This window comes from Acanthisitta chloris, unplaced genomic scaffold (assembly GCF_000695815.1).
Source record: "Acanthisitta chloris isolate BGI_N310 unplaced genomic scaffold, ASM69581v1 scaffold19127, whole genome shotgun sequence".
Taxonomy (NCBI): Eukaryota; Metazoa; Chordata; class Aves; order Passeriformes; family Acanthisittidae; genus Acanthisitta; species Acanthisitta chloris.
The window spans coordinates 11697-24250 of NW_008681182.1; the positions used below are offsets into that span (position 1 = coordinate 11697).

At 52.7% G+C, this 12554-nt stretch overlaps 1 protein-coding gene across 1 annotated transcript in view; it reads right to left on the reverse strand.

The window, feature by feature from the left end:
- Positions 1-1442: 1442 nt before the first annotated feature.
- HOMER3 (homer homolog 3 (Drosophila)) overlaps positions 1443-12554 on the reverse strand; it is an 11968-nt gene continuing 856 nt past the window's right edge. Inside the window, exons 2-9 of the mRNA XM_009078018.1 lie at positions 12263-12419; positions 11214-11345; positions 10657-10764; positions 7683-7804; positions 6501-6657; positions 3749-3859; positions 2936-3016; positions 1443-1631 (exon numbers count right to left, since the gene is read on the reverse strand). Coding sequence (XP_009076266.1) covers positions 1443-1631; positions 2936-3016; positions 3749-3859; positions 6501-6657; positions 7683-7804; positions 10657-10764; positions 11214-11345; positions 12263-12419 — 1057 coding nt within the window. The remainder of the gene's footprint in view (positions 1632-2935; positions 3017-3748; positions 3860-6500; positions 6658-7682; positions 7805-10656; positions 10765-11213; positions 11346-12262; positions 12420-12554) is intronic.

A 12554-nucleotide genomic window follows, 5' to 3' on the forward strand; every position in this document is an offset into this window, starting at 1 on the left:
AGGGAACCCTTCCCAAGGATTACTGTTGTGTTTGCCTGATTTAGAGTGGCAAAGAGAGCAAGAAAACCCACCCAATCCATCCACACTCCTGCAAGGCTCCAAGGAACTCTACACAGACACTGCTCAGTCACTCTGCACAGAACATGCTCCTAGGAACTGCAGGACACACACACAACTCTCCAGGGCACCTTGCTCAAAATTTAGGGCTAGACAACATCTAGGATAAGTCACAACCTTCCCACAGGCCCCTCAGGGCACTAATCCAGCTTGTTCCAAGCACCTCCTGCTCTCCTTTCATCAGGGCAGGTTGGGACCAGTTCCCTTCGCCAGGAATACTGAGCAGGACATCTCTGTGGATTCCTTCCCAATATAAAAGGAGGAGAAAAAAAAAGAAAAAGAGAGAAACCCAGAGCAACTGTGACTTGCTCCATTTAATTTCAATTAACTGCAGCCCTCAGAGGCCAAGGAGAGATGCCAATCCAGCAGCTTGGTGGCCATGCCCTCAGGGATGTCCCACTTCCCAACCAAGCCTCTAACTCTGCTCAGCTGGAAAGTTCTACCAAGTCATTAAATCCCACTGTGTCACACTACTAAAGGCTTTGAAACCTGCAGTTCTTCCTCCAGAGGATGTGAGTGAACAGTGGGAAGGACAATAGTTCTCTGCAGTTAGGACATTGCTACCTCAGGAAGCTCCTGAGGAGGATCAGAGTTACTGGATCCTGTTGGAAGGGCATAGTTAGGGCTAGGGAAGAGGGAAGAGACCTCTCTTTTTGGTAATGGATTCTGTTGGAAGGACACAGGGCTGGGGAAGAGATCTCTCCTTTTGGTAATGGATTTTGTTGGAAGGGCATAGGGTTGGAGAAGAGGGAAAGGAAAAACCTCTCCCTTGGTTCATGGATCCTGTTGGAAGGACACAGGGCTGGGGAAGAGGGAAGGGAGAGACTGTTGTCCTCAGTGTGCTACAACTTCTCCTCCCTCCCTAGGTGGGGGAACAGGCAGCTCATTTGCAAAAGGCAAGTGGTTTCCTAGAAAACTACAGGGAAAAAAAAAAACCCACAAAGGCTGCTCAGCTCCTTCCCTAGAAAACTGTACAAACATTGGGGACACAGTGTGGCAGCAGGGAGGAGGGGGAAGGCAGCACAAAGGACAGTTGCCATCTCTGGGCCATGCCACAGCCAGGGCAGGGGCCAGAGAGGTCTGGTAGGGACTTGAGGATGCTCCTTGTAGAGGCTTCAGGAGCTCAGGGCCTCTCTGCCCTGCAGTGGGTGCTCAGTGGGCAGTGAGTGGCTGTGGCTGCTCTCCACACTGGCCAGGCAGCTGCTGGTGTGGTGGCAAATCCTGCCCAGAGAGGCCTCAGGGCTGTGGTGTGACTGTGACAGCTCTTGGTGCCCAGTCCCAGCTCAGGCTCCCCTGCTCTGGGAGCTCTTCTCCTCACTCAGTGCTCAGTTGCTCTCTACCAGTTTGGCCAGTCCCTGCCGGAGCTCACTGAGCTCGAAGATCTTCACATCCATAATTTCAGCCACTTTGGTCACCTCAGTCTGGATCTTCTCCCTCTCGGCCAAGGTCTCTGCCAGGGTCTGCTCAGCCAGGTGAAGTCTCTGCTCCAGCTCTGCATTCCTGGCCTCCAGCTCCTGCCCAGGGACACACGTGCACTGAGGTGGCTGTGCCAGTGCTGAGCCACCCTGACCACACACCTTATCTCCCCAAACCAGCTGTACCACCCCCACAGTGCTCCCCACACCCAGATGGGTCTCCTTCCTCTCCCTGTCCTGAGTCACAGCACTCTGCTGTGCAGAGTATCATGGTAAGGGGTTGGGATGGAGCTTAGAGATCATCCAGCCCCAACCTTTGCCCTGGGCAGGGACATCTCCCACCAGAACAGGTTGCTCAAAGCTTTATCCAGCCTGGAATGAACTCTGCCAGGGTTGGGGCAGCCATAACCTCCCTGGGCAAGCCAACCTGTTGTCTCATCACAGGAAAACCTCCTTCCTAATATCTAGCCTAAATTTCCCTCCTTCAATCTGAATCCATTACTCCTTGTCCTATCCCCTCTGAACCCTCAGCACAGGGATCCATCCCCACTCCTCCCTGGAGCCACAGAGGAGCTGCCATGCCCATCTCTGCCCTCTGGATGATGGGAACAGCTCCCTGCCTGTGTCTCTGCCTTCTCCCCCTCCCTGTGTCCCTCAGGGTATGACATGGGGCACAGTGAACAGCAATCCCAACCTTCACACACTCTCCTTGAGCAGCCCCTGACGTGGGACTGTGGCAGATCCCGTGGTGTCCTACCACTCTCCCTGCTCTGAGGTCCTTCTGGCTGGGCAGGGAGCAGAGCTCTGACTCAGTCTGGCTGGCAAGGAGAGAGCCAAGCTGCTCTGCACCTCAGGGCATGGCCACAGATGGAGCAGGAGCTATGGAGTCTCTGGGGCACTGCCTGTGTTTCTCTCTGAGCTACAGAGGGAGGATCTCTGCAGGACACAGCCCCATGCACAGCTCAGAGTGACCTCCAAACATCAAGTGCCATCAGACCTGGATGTGATGAGAGCTGCAGTTACCTTCACACTGTGGGCACAGGGGCCTGGGCTGGGGGAACATGTGCTCACATGGATGTGACAGGGATTATATAAGGGTATAAAGAGAAAGGGGATAAATTGGAAGAGGGAAAATTAGGTTAGGTATTAGGGAGAAGTTTTTTCCTGTGAGGTTGGCAAGACACTGGCACAGGTTGCCCCGGGAGGCTGTGGATACCCCAAGGAGGTTGTGGTTGCCCCAACCCTGTCACTGTCCATTCCAGGTCGGCTAAAGCCTTGAGCAACATTCTCTGGTGGGAGGTGTCTCTGCCCAGGGCAGGGGGTTGGGGCTGGATGATCTCTGAGCTCCATTCCAACCCCGAAACATTCTCTCATGATCTCTGTGGTGTCCCTGCCACCCTTACCTGCAGCTTTTGCAGGGTCTCCTCACGCTCCCCCTCTGCCTCCCAGCGCCCACACTTCTGGCTCTTTAGCATCTGAATCTCCTAGAACAAGGAGGAAGAGCATCAAGTCAGATCCATCCCTCTCCCAGTGGGACCAGCTCTCACCCCAAACCCCAGGCAAAGCCCTTCCCTCACTCCCAGGTCATATCTAAGGCTCTTGGAGTCTCCAGGCTCAGGGTCTCCACTCAGCTGTTGGGTGAAAGCCTCTGCATACCTTTGCCCCAGCACTTTTCCTCCAGCCTGAGTAGGGGGGGAGAGATCTCTTCAGCCTAGGAACCCCCAAACACCTCCTCTCCTCACTCTTCCCTTTGTAGCTCCAACCCCAAGGCTCCTGCCCTCCCTCCCCTGTTGAAGCAGGGCCAGCAGACACCCACAGATGTGTAAATCAGAGAGCTCCTCCACCTCTCCCCTCCTCCACAGCCTCTGGAATGAAACCTCTGCTGTAAATCCTTCATTCATTTAAATGCAGCGACAGCAAGAAGCAATTAACTACCCCAGAGGCTAATTGCCACTGCAGATGGCTGAGAGGGGAAGGGGTAAGAGTTCTGCCAAGTGTCTGAGCCCTTCCAATCCAAGCTATGCACTTAGGGAACTCCCAGCACTTCTCTCTGCCAAAGCTTTGCCTCCCTGGAAAGGGAATCACTGAGGAGCTGAGCTAGGGGATGGAGCTCCTGGATGGCACAGGGAGCCACAGAGAGGCTGCAGTGACTGACAGGGGGATGGTGACTGACAGGACATCCTCAGGCTCTGCTCCTTGGGGTGCTCCAGCCTCACCTCATCTTTAGCCTTGATCAGCAGTTCCAGTTCCTCCAGGGTTTGGCTCAGGTCTTCCTTGTTGTTCTCACTGGAGGAATCCTGAGTGCCCTGGGACTCCAGCTCTGCTACCTGCATGGCACAAGCACAGGGAGGGTTCACTCAGAGCCTCAGGGATGTTCTGGCTCCTCAGCACTCACACTCATTCTCTGCCATGGTTTGGCTTCCTTGCCAACCCACCTGGGGTGACAGCAGGGGAGCAGCTCCCACCTTGGGGCTGCTAGAAGAAAATTCCTTCTGCCCTGGATCACACACAGAAACACTTTATGGCAAATAAAACCAGGTTAAAGACTCTGTCTCTGCTTTCTCCAGGAGCTCTGCACATCCAGCAAAGCTACCTGACTGACAACAAGCACTTGAGCCCCCAGCCCAAAGGGATGGCAAGATCCAGCTCCATTTCCATCCATTTCCAAGGCCAAGGAGCAGAGCTGGGAGAGTTTGCCTCAGTGTACTCCCCATCCCTGAAAAATTCAGCTCAGTGGCTTAGATAATTCATGAAGATTCATTTTTAACAGCTCATCCAAAGGACTGAAGCTTCTGCCAGGGCTCAAGCTCCCACTGGGTCTGCTCTGAGCTCTATAAACACCTCCAGTGATGAGAATCCTCACTCACACAGGGCCTGGACCTCAGAGCAGGACAACTCTGGCTGGACTGGGACCATGTCAGTGGTGGTTGTGGCTGTCAAGGTCAGTGATGGCCACAATCGACCAGCTCTGAGCCCAGACTGCTCTGGTTCAGAGACACTAACTCAGCTGTTACACTGAGTCACAGTTTCTTCTGTGACTCTGCCCTTCACCTAAGGCTCCCAAATCCTCTCTCCTAGCTGTGGGTTCCTCTTATCATCACCAGGGGAAGAAGAGGAGAGGCAGAGCCACTTCACCTCTGCACAGGGCAGGGAACCCTTCTCCTAGGATATTGCTACCTTTGCCTGATTTATAGTGGCAAAGAGGACAAAACCAGCCCCAAAACAGCCAATCCATCAACACTCCTGGAAGGGAAGAGCCAGAAAACAGCTGAGTCTGCACAGAGCAGTGGCAGGGAACAGCCAACCCCAAACCCACACACACAACGAGATCTCTGCTGCACCCTGGGTAGGCTCCTGCTGCAGAGGAGGAAAATCTGTTCCATGCAGCTCTTTTCCTGCCCAGTTCCAGCTCTGGGAATGAGCCAGGGGCAGGGAGAGTGCTGGGGGATGACTGTGAGCTGCCCAGATTGGCCACACAACAGTCACGGAGTGCAAAGAGCTGTTAATTGCCCAAAATCCCTGCTAGCTTTGCAAGGAGTTGTCTCCAAGAGAAATGCTTCATCCCTCTTCTCCAAGGCTCCAGAGTCCTCTCCCTGCCTCTACCAGCTGTGCTGACATCCCAAGCACTCCAAGGCTCTTCCCTCCCAGCAAACCCACCCGTGTGACTGTCACTTCTCTGCCCAGATGCACACTCAGTCACCCTGTGACCTCCCTGACATTAAGGAGGTCAAAAGATCCTGTTATTCCAAGGGAACAAGGGCCTGTTTGTGCTGCAGCACCAGAGTTTCATGATGTTGCAGCTCAGAATGGAGCTAATTATAGCAGCCAGAGCAATCTTCATCCTTCCTGTCAGCAGCCAGAAGATTGCTCTGATGCCTGGCTGGGGAGGGGCATGGGCCTGAGTCTTGCTGGAAGCTGGGAACTACCTCCAGAAAATCTGAGGGGAAGGTGAATTGCTGTGACTTTCTGCTCTGGTTTCCTTCCTTTATCCATGGGGACTCAGCAAAACCTCTTGCTCTGCACGAGGAGCTCGTGGAGAGCTCCCTAGTTGCATGGCCTTATTCCTTGACATAGAAACAGAGACTCAGAGTCAGCAAGGTTGGAGAAGAGCTCTAAGATCAAGTCCAACCATTCACTTATTACTGCTGTAACCCCTAAACCTTAAACCACAGGATATAGAATCAACAAGGCTGGAGGAGACCTTTAAGGTCATCAAGTCCAACCCTTGACCTGTCACTTCTGGAAGCCCTAAACCCTAAACCAGAGAATCACTGAGGTTGGAGAATGTTCCCAACAGACTGAGCCATGGGGGATTAGCCAACCTGCAACCATTCACTTATTACTGCTGTAACCCCTAAACCTTAAACCACAGGATATAGAATCAACAAGGCTGGAGGAGACCTTTAAGGTCATCAAGTCCAACCCTTGACCTGTCACTTCTGGAAGCCCTAAACCCTAAACCAGAGAATCACTGAGGTTGGAGAATGTTCCCAACAGACTGAGCCATGGGGGATTAGCCAACCTGCACAGAAAGGTGACAAGACAAGGTCCAGAAAGGTGACAAGGTGAGCTCAGGTGACAGGAAAGGTCAGAAAAGAAGGTTCCTCTTGGGAATCTCCCAAAGAGCTGCCCCAAAATGGCCCTGGGAAGGGCAGGGTTGAGGCTGACAGAATCAGAGAATCATCAAGGTTGGAGGAGACCTCTAGGATCATCAAGTCCAACCCTTAACCTGTCACTGCTGCAACCCCTAAATCATATCCTCTAGCACCAGAACCAGATGCCTCTTGAACACCTCCAGGAATGGTGACTCCACCACCTCCCTGGGCAATATCCCAGTGCCTGACATGTTTCCCCCTCCAGGCTCATGCAGCATCCTGGATTTCCATCCCATCTCTGCTGACACCTCTGGAAACTGCTGTGGAAATGGGGTCAAGGACACCACCTGGCTCTGGGCTGGAGCTTCCTCACCCTCTGGCGCAGCGTTTCCGTCTCCTCCTGATAAGCTGTCAGCTGCTTCTTCCACTGGTCCACGTTGGCGTTGGCTTCATGCAGAGCAGCCACGAGTTTGTTGTTGTTGTCCTGGAGGCTGAAGAATTCAGCTTCCCACTGGACCTCACTCACTGAGCTGTGTGAGAGAGCAGGGAGAGTGTTCAGGGGAGCAGAAGAGGTGAGAAGGTTTCTCCTTGCAGTGCTGTCCCCAAATGGCCCTGGGAACAGCAGAGTTGATGGTGACAGAATCAGAGAATCACTAAGGTTGGAAGAGACCTCTAAGATCATCAAGTCCAACCCTTAACTTGTCACTGCTGGAACCCCTAAACCACAGAATCACCAAGGTTGGATCATCAAGTCCAACCATTATCTCCCACTCTGCTGTAACCCCTAAACCATCTCCTCCAGCATTTCCTCAGCATCTCTCTGTTCCTCCACAGGTTTCTATTCAACTCTCCTATCACCTCCCAAATTTAGCCCCTTCTTCCCAGCCCTGAATCTGCACCTTTTTCCTTTATCCCTGGCTAATATTTGCCTTTGAGGCCACATGGGCTTGAAGGTGCAGAAATCACACTGAGATTAACAGGGTGGGCAGATACAGCTACTACAAAGGGGCTTCGCCACGTGGGATTGGGAATCCACTTAAAAATCCTTCTTAGATCAGAGTTTGCTTTGAATAAAGCTCTAGCAGCCCAGGCTCAGGAGAAGGCAGCAAAGGACACTTGGTTTTGATCTAAAAATGCTCTAAGTGTTCAGCTGGGAGCTCGACAGGAGCCACAGGGCACAATCCAAACCTCCTGAACAAAGAGAGGAAGCAGCAGGGACTTTGCTGGAATTACCAGGGGAATGAACAGCCCTGGGCCAGCTGGGAAAGTGGGAACATCTTCTGCTATCACAAACTGCTGAGCTGTAGCTACCTGGCAGCAACTCATCCCCGCTGCAGGCACAAATTCTCCTGCCCACACTGCCTGAGCAGCAGCTTTCACCTCCCAGCTGGAATCACCTCCTGCTGGGGAAGAGGGAGATGGGCACAGTGGAGGGTTTGAGCAGCAGAAGACATGGGGAATTCCACAGAGAAGGAGCATTGGGTCAAAAGTATTTGAGATGACAGGGACATGCACCAAATCCTGTCAGGATAGAGAGTTTGGTTGGCAGCCTTACCCTTCTGAGAGCATCTTCTTCAGCCTCTCCTTCTCTGTCGTGATCTCCACGTCAGCACTTTGGCTCCTGAAGAGTTTATCCTCTCCAGGCCCGTTGGAGCTGATGATGGGGCTGGGAAGGACCTGGGGAGGTGAGGAAGAAGTGGTTTCATCACACAGCAATGAGGACTGGGCACAAAGTCTCTGCAGACATCCCAGGGTGAGCTCTCAGTGCTCTGCCCTGGGCAGCAATCCCAGGGCAGGAGGGACCAGTTCCCAGTGCAGATGAGCTCACAGCTCACTCACCCCAACCATTTCTCCCTCCTGGCTCGAGGCTCTGAGTTGTGTGGCCTCAGCTCCCCTCTGGGAAGTGCCAGGGGTGTCCCAGCCTGTCACTGAGCCCTGTGGCTGTGCATAGCTCTCAGCTGCTCCAATTGGCCTTTTCGGGGGTTTGCTGAATTCTTAAGAGGATTTTCTTGCTGATTCTTCTCAGAGCTTAGACTCCAAACCTACCAGGCCACCTGAGTTCAGCCACAAGTGCAGCTCCTGCACCCAGAATTCAGTCACCAGGTGCCTTGGGATGGTGGTTCTCAGGCTCAGGGGAGGGAAACTGCTATTCTTCAGGTTGCACTTATTTTCCAGAGGTGTGGGAGAAGAAACTCTTCAGTCCCTACACCAAAGTATCTTCTCCATAGCTCCATATTCCTGCACACATCAGAGCTGGCAGGGACAAACAACTTATCCCAATTTACTGGTGAAGAAGCCAAAACAGGGGGTTGGCTCCTGCTGGAGCTCACAGGTAGCCCTGAAATGCCTGTGGTGGGGACAGTCACCTCCCTCTGAGCCCTAAACAGAGCCAGGCAGGACCAGGAGATGCACTGAACATCTTCCTGGAGCCTTCCAGAGGGACTGAGAGGTGAGACCTGCAAACTTCCAGAGGAAACTGAGGCATAGAAGTGTAAGTCTCCTGTCCTGGCGTCTTGTGCCAACTGAAAGTGGTAAGAGTTGAAGATGTCTCACACTCCTCTGACTCTCACATCACCCACAGGGACATACCCTGGGATGGAGATGCTAATTGGGATGGGGATTAGCCTAAAAGGGACTGGAGGACAACCAGAGCTGCTATTCTGGGAATTCCCTAGCCCTGACAATGTGAAGCATAAGGAAACTAGTGCAGCTGCAGAGAAGGAGGGAGGCCTGATTTAATTGCAGCAGACAGAGCTGCTCTCTGCTCACTTGCAAGCACAAACACGATCAATTATTCAGAGGTGAAACTCATGTCTGAAGCTCTGCTGATGCCAGAGCCTGGGAAGGAGCAGCAGGACAGTGGGAGAAGGATGGAGGGGAAGGTAGGAATGCAGGACAAGGCAGAGGTTCTGCCACTTAGAGCTCCAGGCTGAATGGGAAAAGGGAGGGAGTGTGGTGGTTTCACTCTGGGGCAGTTTCAGCAGTGCTGAGGCAAGTCACAAGAATCATAGAATCATAGGATTTTAGGGGTTGGGATGGATTTAGAGATCATCTAGTCCCAACCACCTGCCCTGGGCAGGGACACTTCCCATCAGAGCAGGTTGCTCAAGGCTTCATCCAACCTGGAATGGACAGTGCCAGGGTTGGGGCAGCCACAGCCTCCTTGAGGCATCCACAATCTCCTTGGGGCACTCACAACCTCCCTGGGGCATGCACAGCCTCCTCTGACCTAGGTAAAAGTCAGTAATTACCCAAAACTGGTCAATAATTGCCCAAAACTTTGGTTCTGCTAGGAACACTCTATTCTACTCTACTCAGCTCTCCTCTATTCAACTCTACTAAACTCTATTCCTCTCTGCTCTACTCAACTCTGCTCCCTTCTTTCCTTGCCACCCATTAGGATGGGGCTCAGAGTGAGCAGGAGCCAAAAGCTAGGCAGATTTCTCTGACTTTTCCACCCCCCATGCCATTTGCAGTCTCTGCAGAGCCTCCACCTCCTCCTCCTCCTCCTCTCCGTGCAGGCCAAGGTGCTGTTCTCACTGCCTCCTCCTCCTCCTCTGCTGCCACTCCATCTGTGCCCAGCCCAGGGAACGCTGTGTCCTGCATCCCACTGCTCCTTCTCCTGCTGCCAGGAGCTCTGGGGAGTGCAGAGGCACCTCTGGAGTGAACTCTTTGGGAGGGCACCTCAACCATCAGCACCGAGCTGCTTCTCCATGGGGAAAAGCAGCACAGAGCTCTCCACAGCTGAGCTTCTCCCTCCTTCCCAGTGCTGTTGGAGTGGGTTTGGCTACCCAGGGAGAAAAGCAGCAACTGGCAGTGCCAACACATGTGAGGATGATGTGTGATGGGCTCCAGCTTTCTGGCTTGGTCTCCTGGGGGAAGGAGAATTCAGTGACTGGTTGTCACATGCAGCTGTGCCTGAGGGGAGAATTCCCAAGGGGATTCCTGCTCTGACAGCACAGCTTCTCTGCCCCACTGGGAACAGGACAGACACAGCATTCCTCAGCCACCAGCTCTAAGAAATCCATTGATAGCATCATCACCTAGCAGAGGCACTTGGAGAAGTACCTCCTGCAGCCTCAGAAAAGGAGAAAAAATGGTTGGGAATGCTGTGTGTAGTCCTTATTATGAGCTTCAACCAGGGGCCATGGACTCTGCATGTTGCTGGGCTGGAACTAAGCCAAGACAGAGCTCTAAAGACAAAAAGGAGCACAACAAAACCCACCAGACCAAACCATCCCAAGCACCACCACCACTACAAACCCCTCACACCTCCAGTAAGGCTTTGTGAGACATGGAATGGGTTTGATAGCTGAGCTGGCAAAGAGGGAGGAGTGTGAACCTTCCTGGAGTTCCACTGAGGCACTAATTAGATCATCTACTTTGTGTGTTTGAGCAGAGTGACCTCAGGGCCACCAAAATCACTGTCCAACCTCAGTGGGTGGCAATGAAGCTCTTAGAGGGAAGGGGATGAAAGAGATCAGCACAGTGATCATCTTCTCTCCTTTGTGCCTCTGTCCAAGCATTACCTGGTGGGATGTGATGTTCAGGGCAGGATTGGTCAGCTCTGTCTTATCCTGGGACTTCTCCCTGGCCAAACGAGCTGCTTCTTTCACTTCCTGGAACTTCTCTGCAAACTGGAAGGAAGGGAAAAGTCATTGCAGTGCTGCACTGAAATGAGGAACCACAACTGGTGTCTGGGTTACTCCTTCCTCTGCAGCTTCATTCTTTAGGCTTCTAAATTTATCTTCAACAACAAAATTGTGGGAACAGCCCCTTCCTGCCTGGGAGTCTCACCAGGCAGTGAGTTTAGCTCAACAGTAGTGACAGAAATGGGGGCCAAAGAATCATAGATTCACAGATTGTTAAGGGGTTGGAATGGAGCTTAGAGATCATCCAGTGCCACCCACCTGCCCCAGGCAGGGACACCTCCCACCAGAGCAGGTTGCTCAAGGCTTCAGCCAACCTGGAATGAACAGTGCCAGGGTTGGGGCAGCCACAGCCTCCCTGGGCAACCTGGACATCATGTCCCTAATGCCTCTTCTCTCCCCTTTAGGCTTTCAGAGCCATTTCGCTGCAGCATTACCTGGGAGAGATGTTGCTCCGAGGCAAAGCCCAAGCCATAGACAGTGTTGGCTCTGCTGTCAGCCCACTGGCCAAACTTCTGGGATGTCTTTGTGAAGGTCATGTTGGGGGTGATGGTGCTGTTGATGATTGCCTGGAGAGAGAGGCAATGGGAGTCAGAGGAAGCTCCAGGGATTGATCATAGAATTAGGGGATCACAGAATGGTTTATGGTGGAAAGGACTTTAAAGATCTTCTCATTCCACTCTCCTGCCGTGGCCACTCACTGGATCACTACAATCCCTGTGAACTCTAGGGTAGAAATCTCTGGGGTTTGGTCTATAAAACAGTTCAGGCTCTTGGTGACCAGAAGTCTTTCTAGTCTGACTACGTGACAGGAACAAAACTCATTCATTTCATCTACTAGAGGAGGCAAAAAACCTCACCTGAGTATCACCAGGTTCCTCCACTGCTGGAAGAGATGCTAAGAGACAGCTTGTCTCCGGGGACTCAACAACTTTCTGATGTTCTCCATTTTCATGGCAAGTAAGGAGAAAAAAAAGGCTTAAGCAACACTCAGGACTAGCTATTACACAACTCTCTCTGCTGGGTAGGGGAGCAGCTGAATACACTGCCTGGGATGACTCTGCCATCACAGGGCTTCAAGAACAAGGCAGGAAAGTGCCCCTCAGGACAGTTTAGAGAGAGTAAATTGGAAGTGATGAAGCTTTGAGACTCCTTCAACCTCTGTTGGTTCACTGTCTGCAGGGGCTGGACCTAGCACAGGGAAAAACTCTTGGAAAACACCTGTGTTTTGCATGGGAATAAGAGTAGAGTGGGGAAGAGAGAGGGAAGGACAACATCAGACCTCAGGGCATGTTTTTCATCATCAGGGATTGCAGTGTCTGACCCCAGAGCATGGAGGCAATGATGGGTCACCATTCCAATACCAATGGGCATGGTGGGAACTGACCAACTCAACACCAAACCCACCAGCAGCAGAGCAGCTCTGGGCAGGAGGAGAAGCTGCTGCCAGGCTGGTCAATGCTGGCAGCACACCCTGTGGCCCTACCTTGGTGCCCCCCACGCTGATGATCCTGTAGACGTTGCGTGTGGCATCGTAGAAGTAGGAGACAGTCAGGGCGTGTTTGCTGGCAGGGATCCAGTTCCTTTTGGTGGCAGGGTCGATCTGGAAAACATGGGCCCTGGTGCTGAAGATTGGCTGCTCCCTGCAGGAGAGGAGGGGGTTTATTAGTTTTAGCCTGATTTGAAGCTTTCTTTCACCATCTCAGTGTTCACCTCATGGCAATTTCACCAGGAACAGGATTTCTCTGGATTTAACTCTGCTTCTTCCTAGGCTGGAG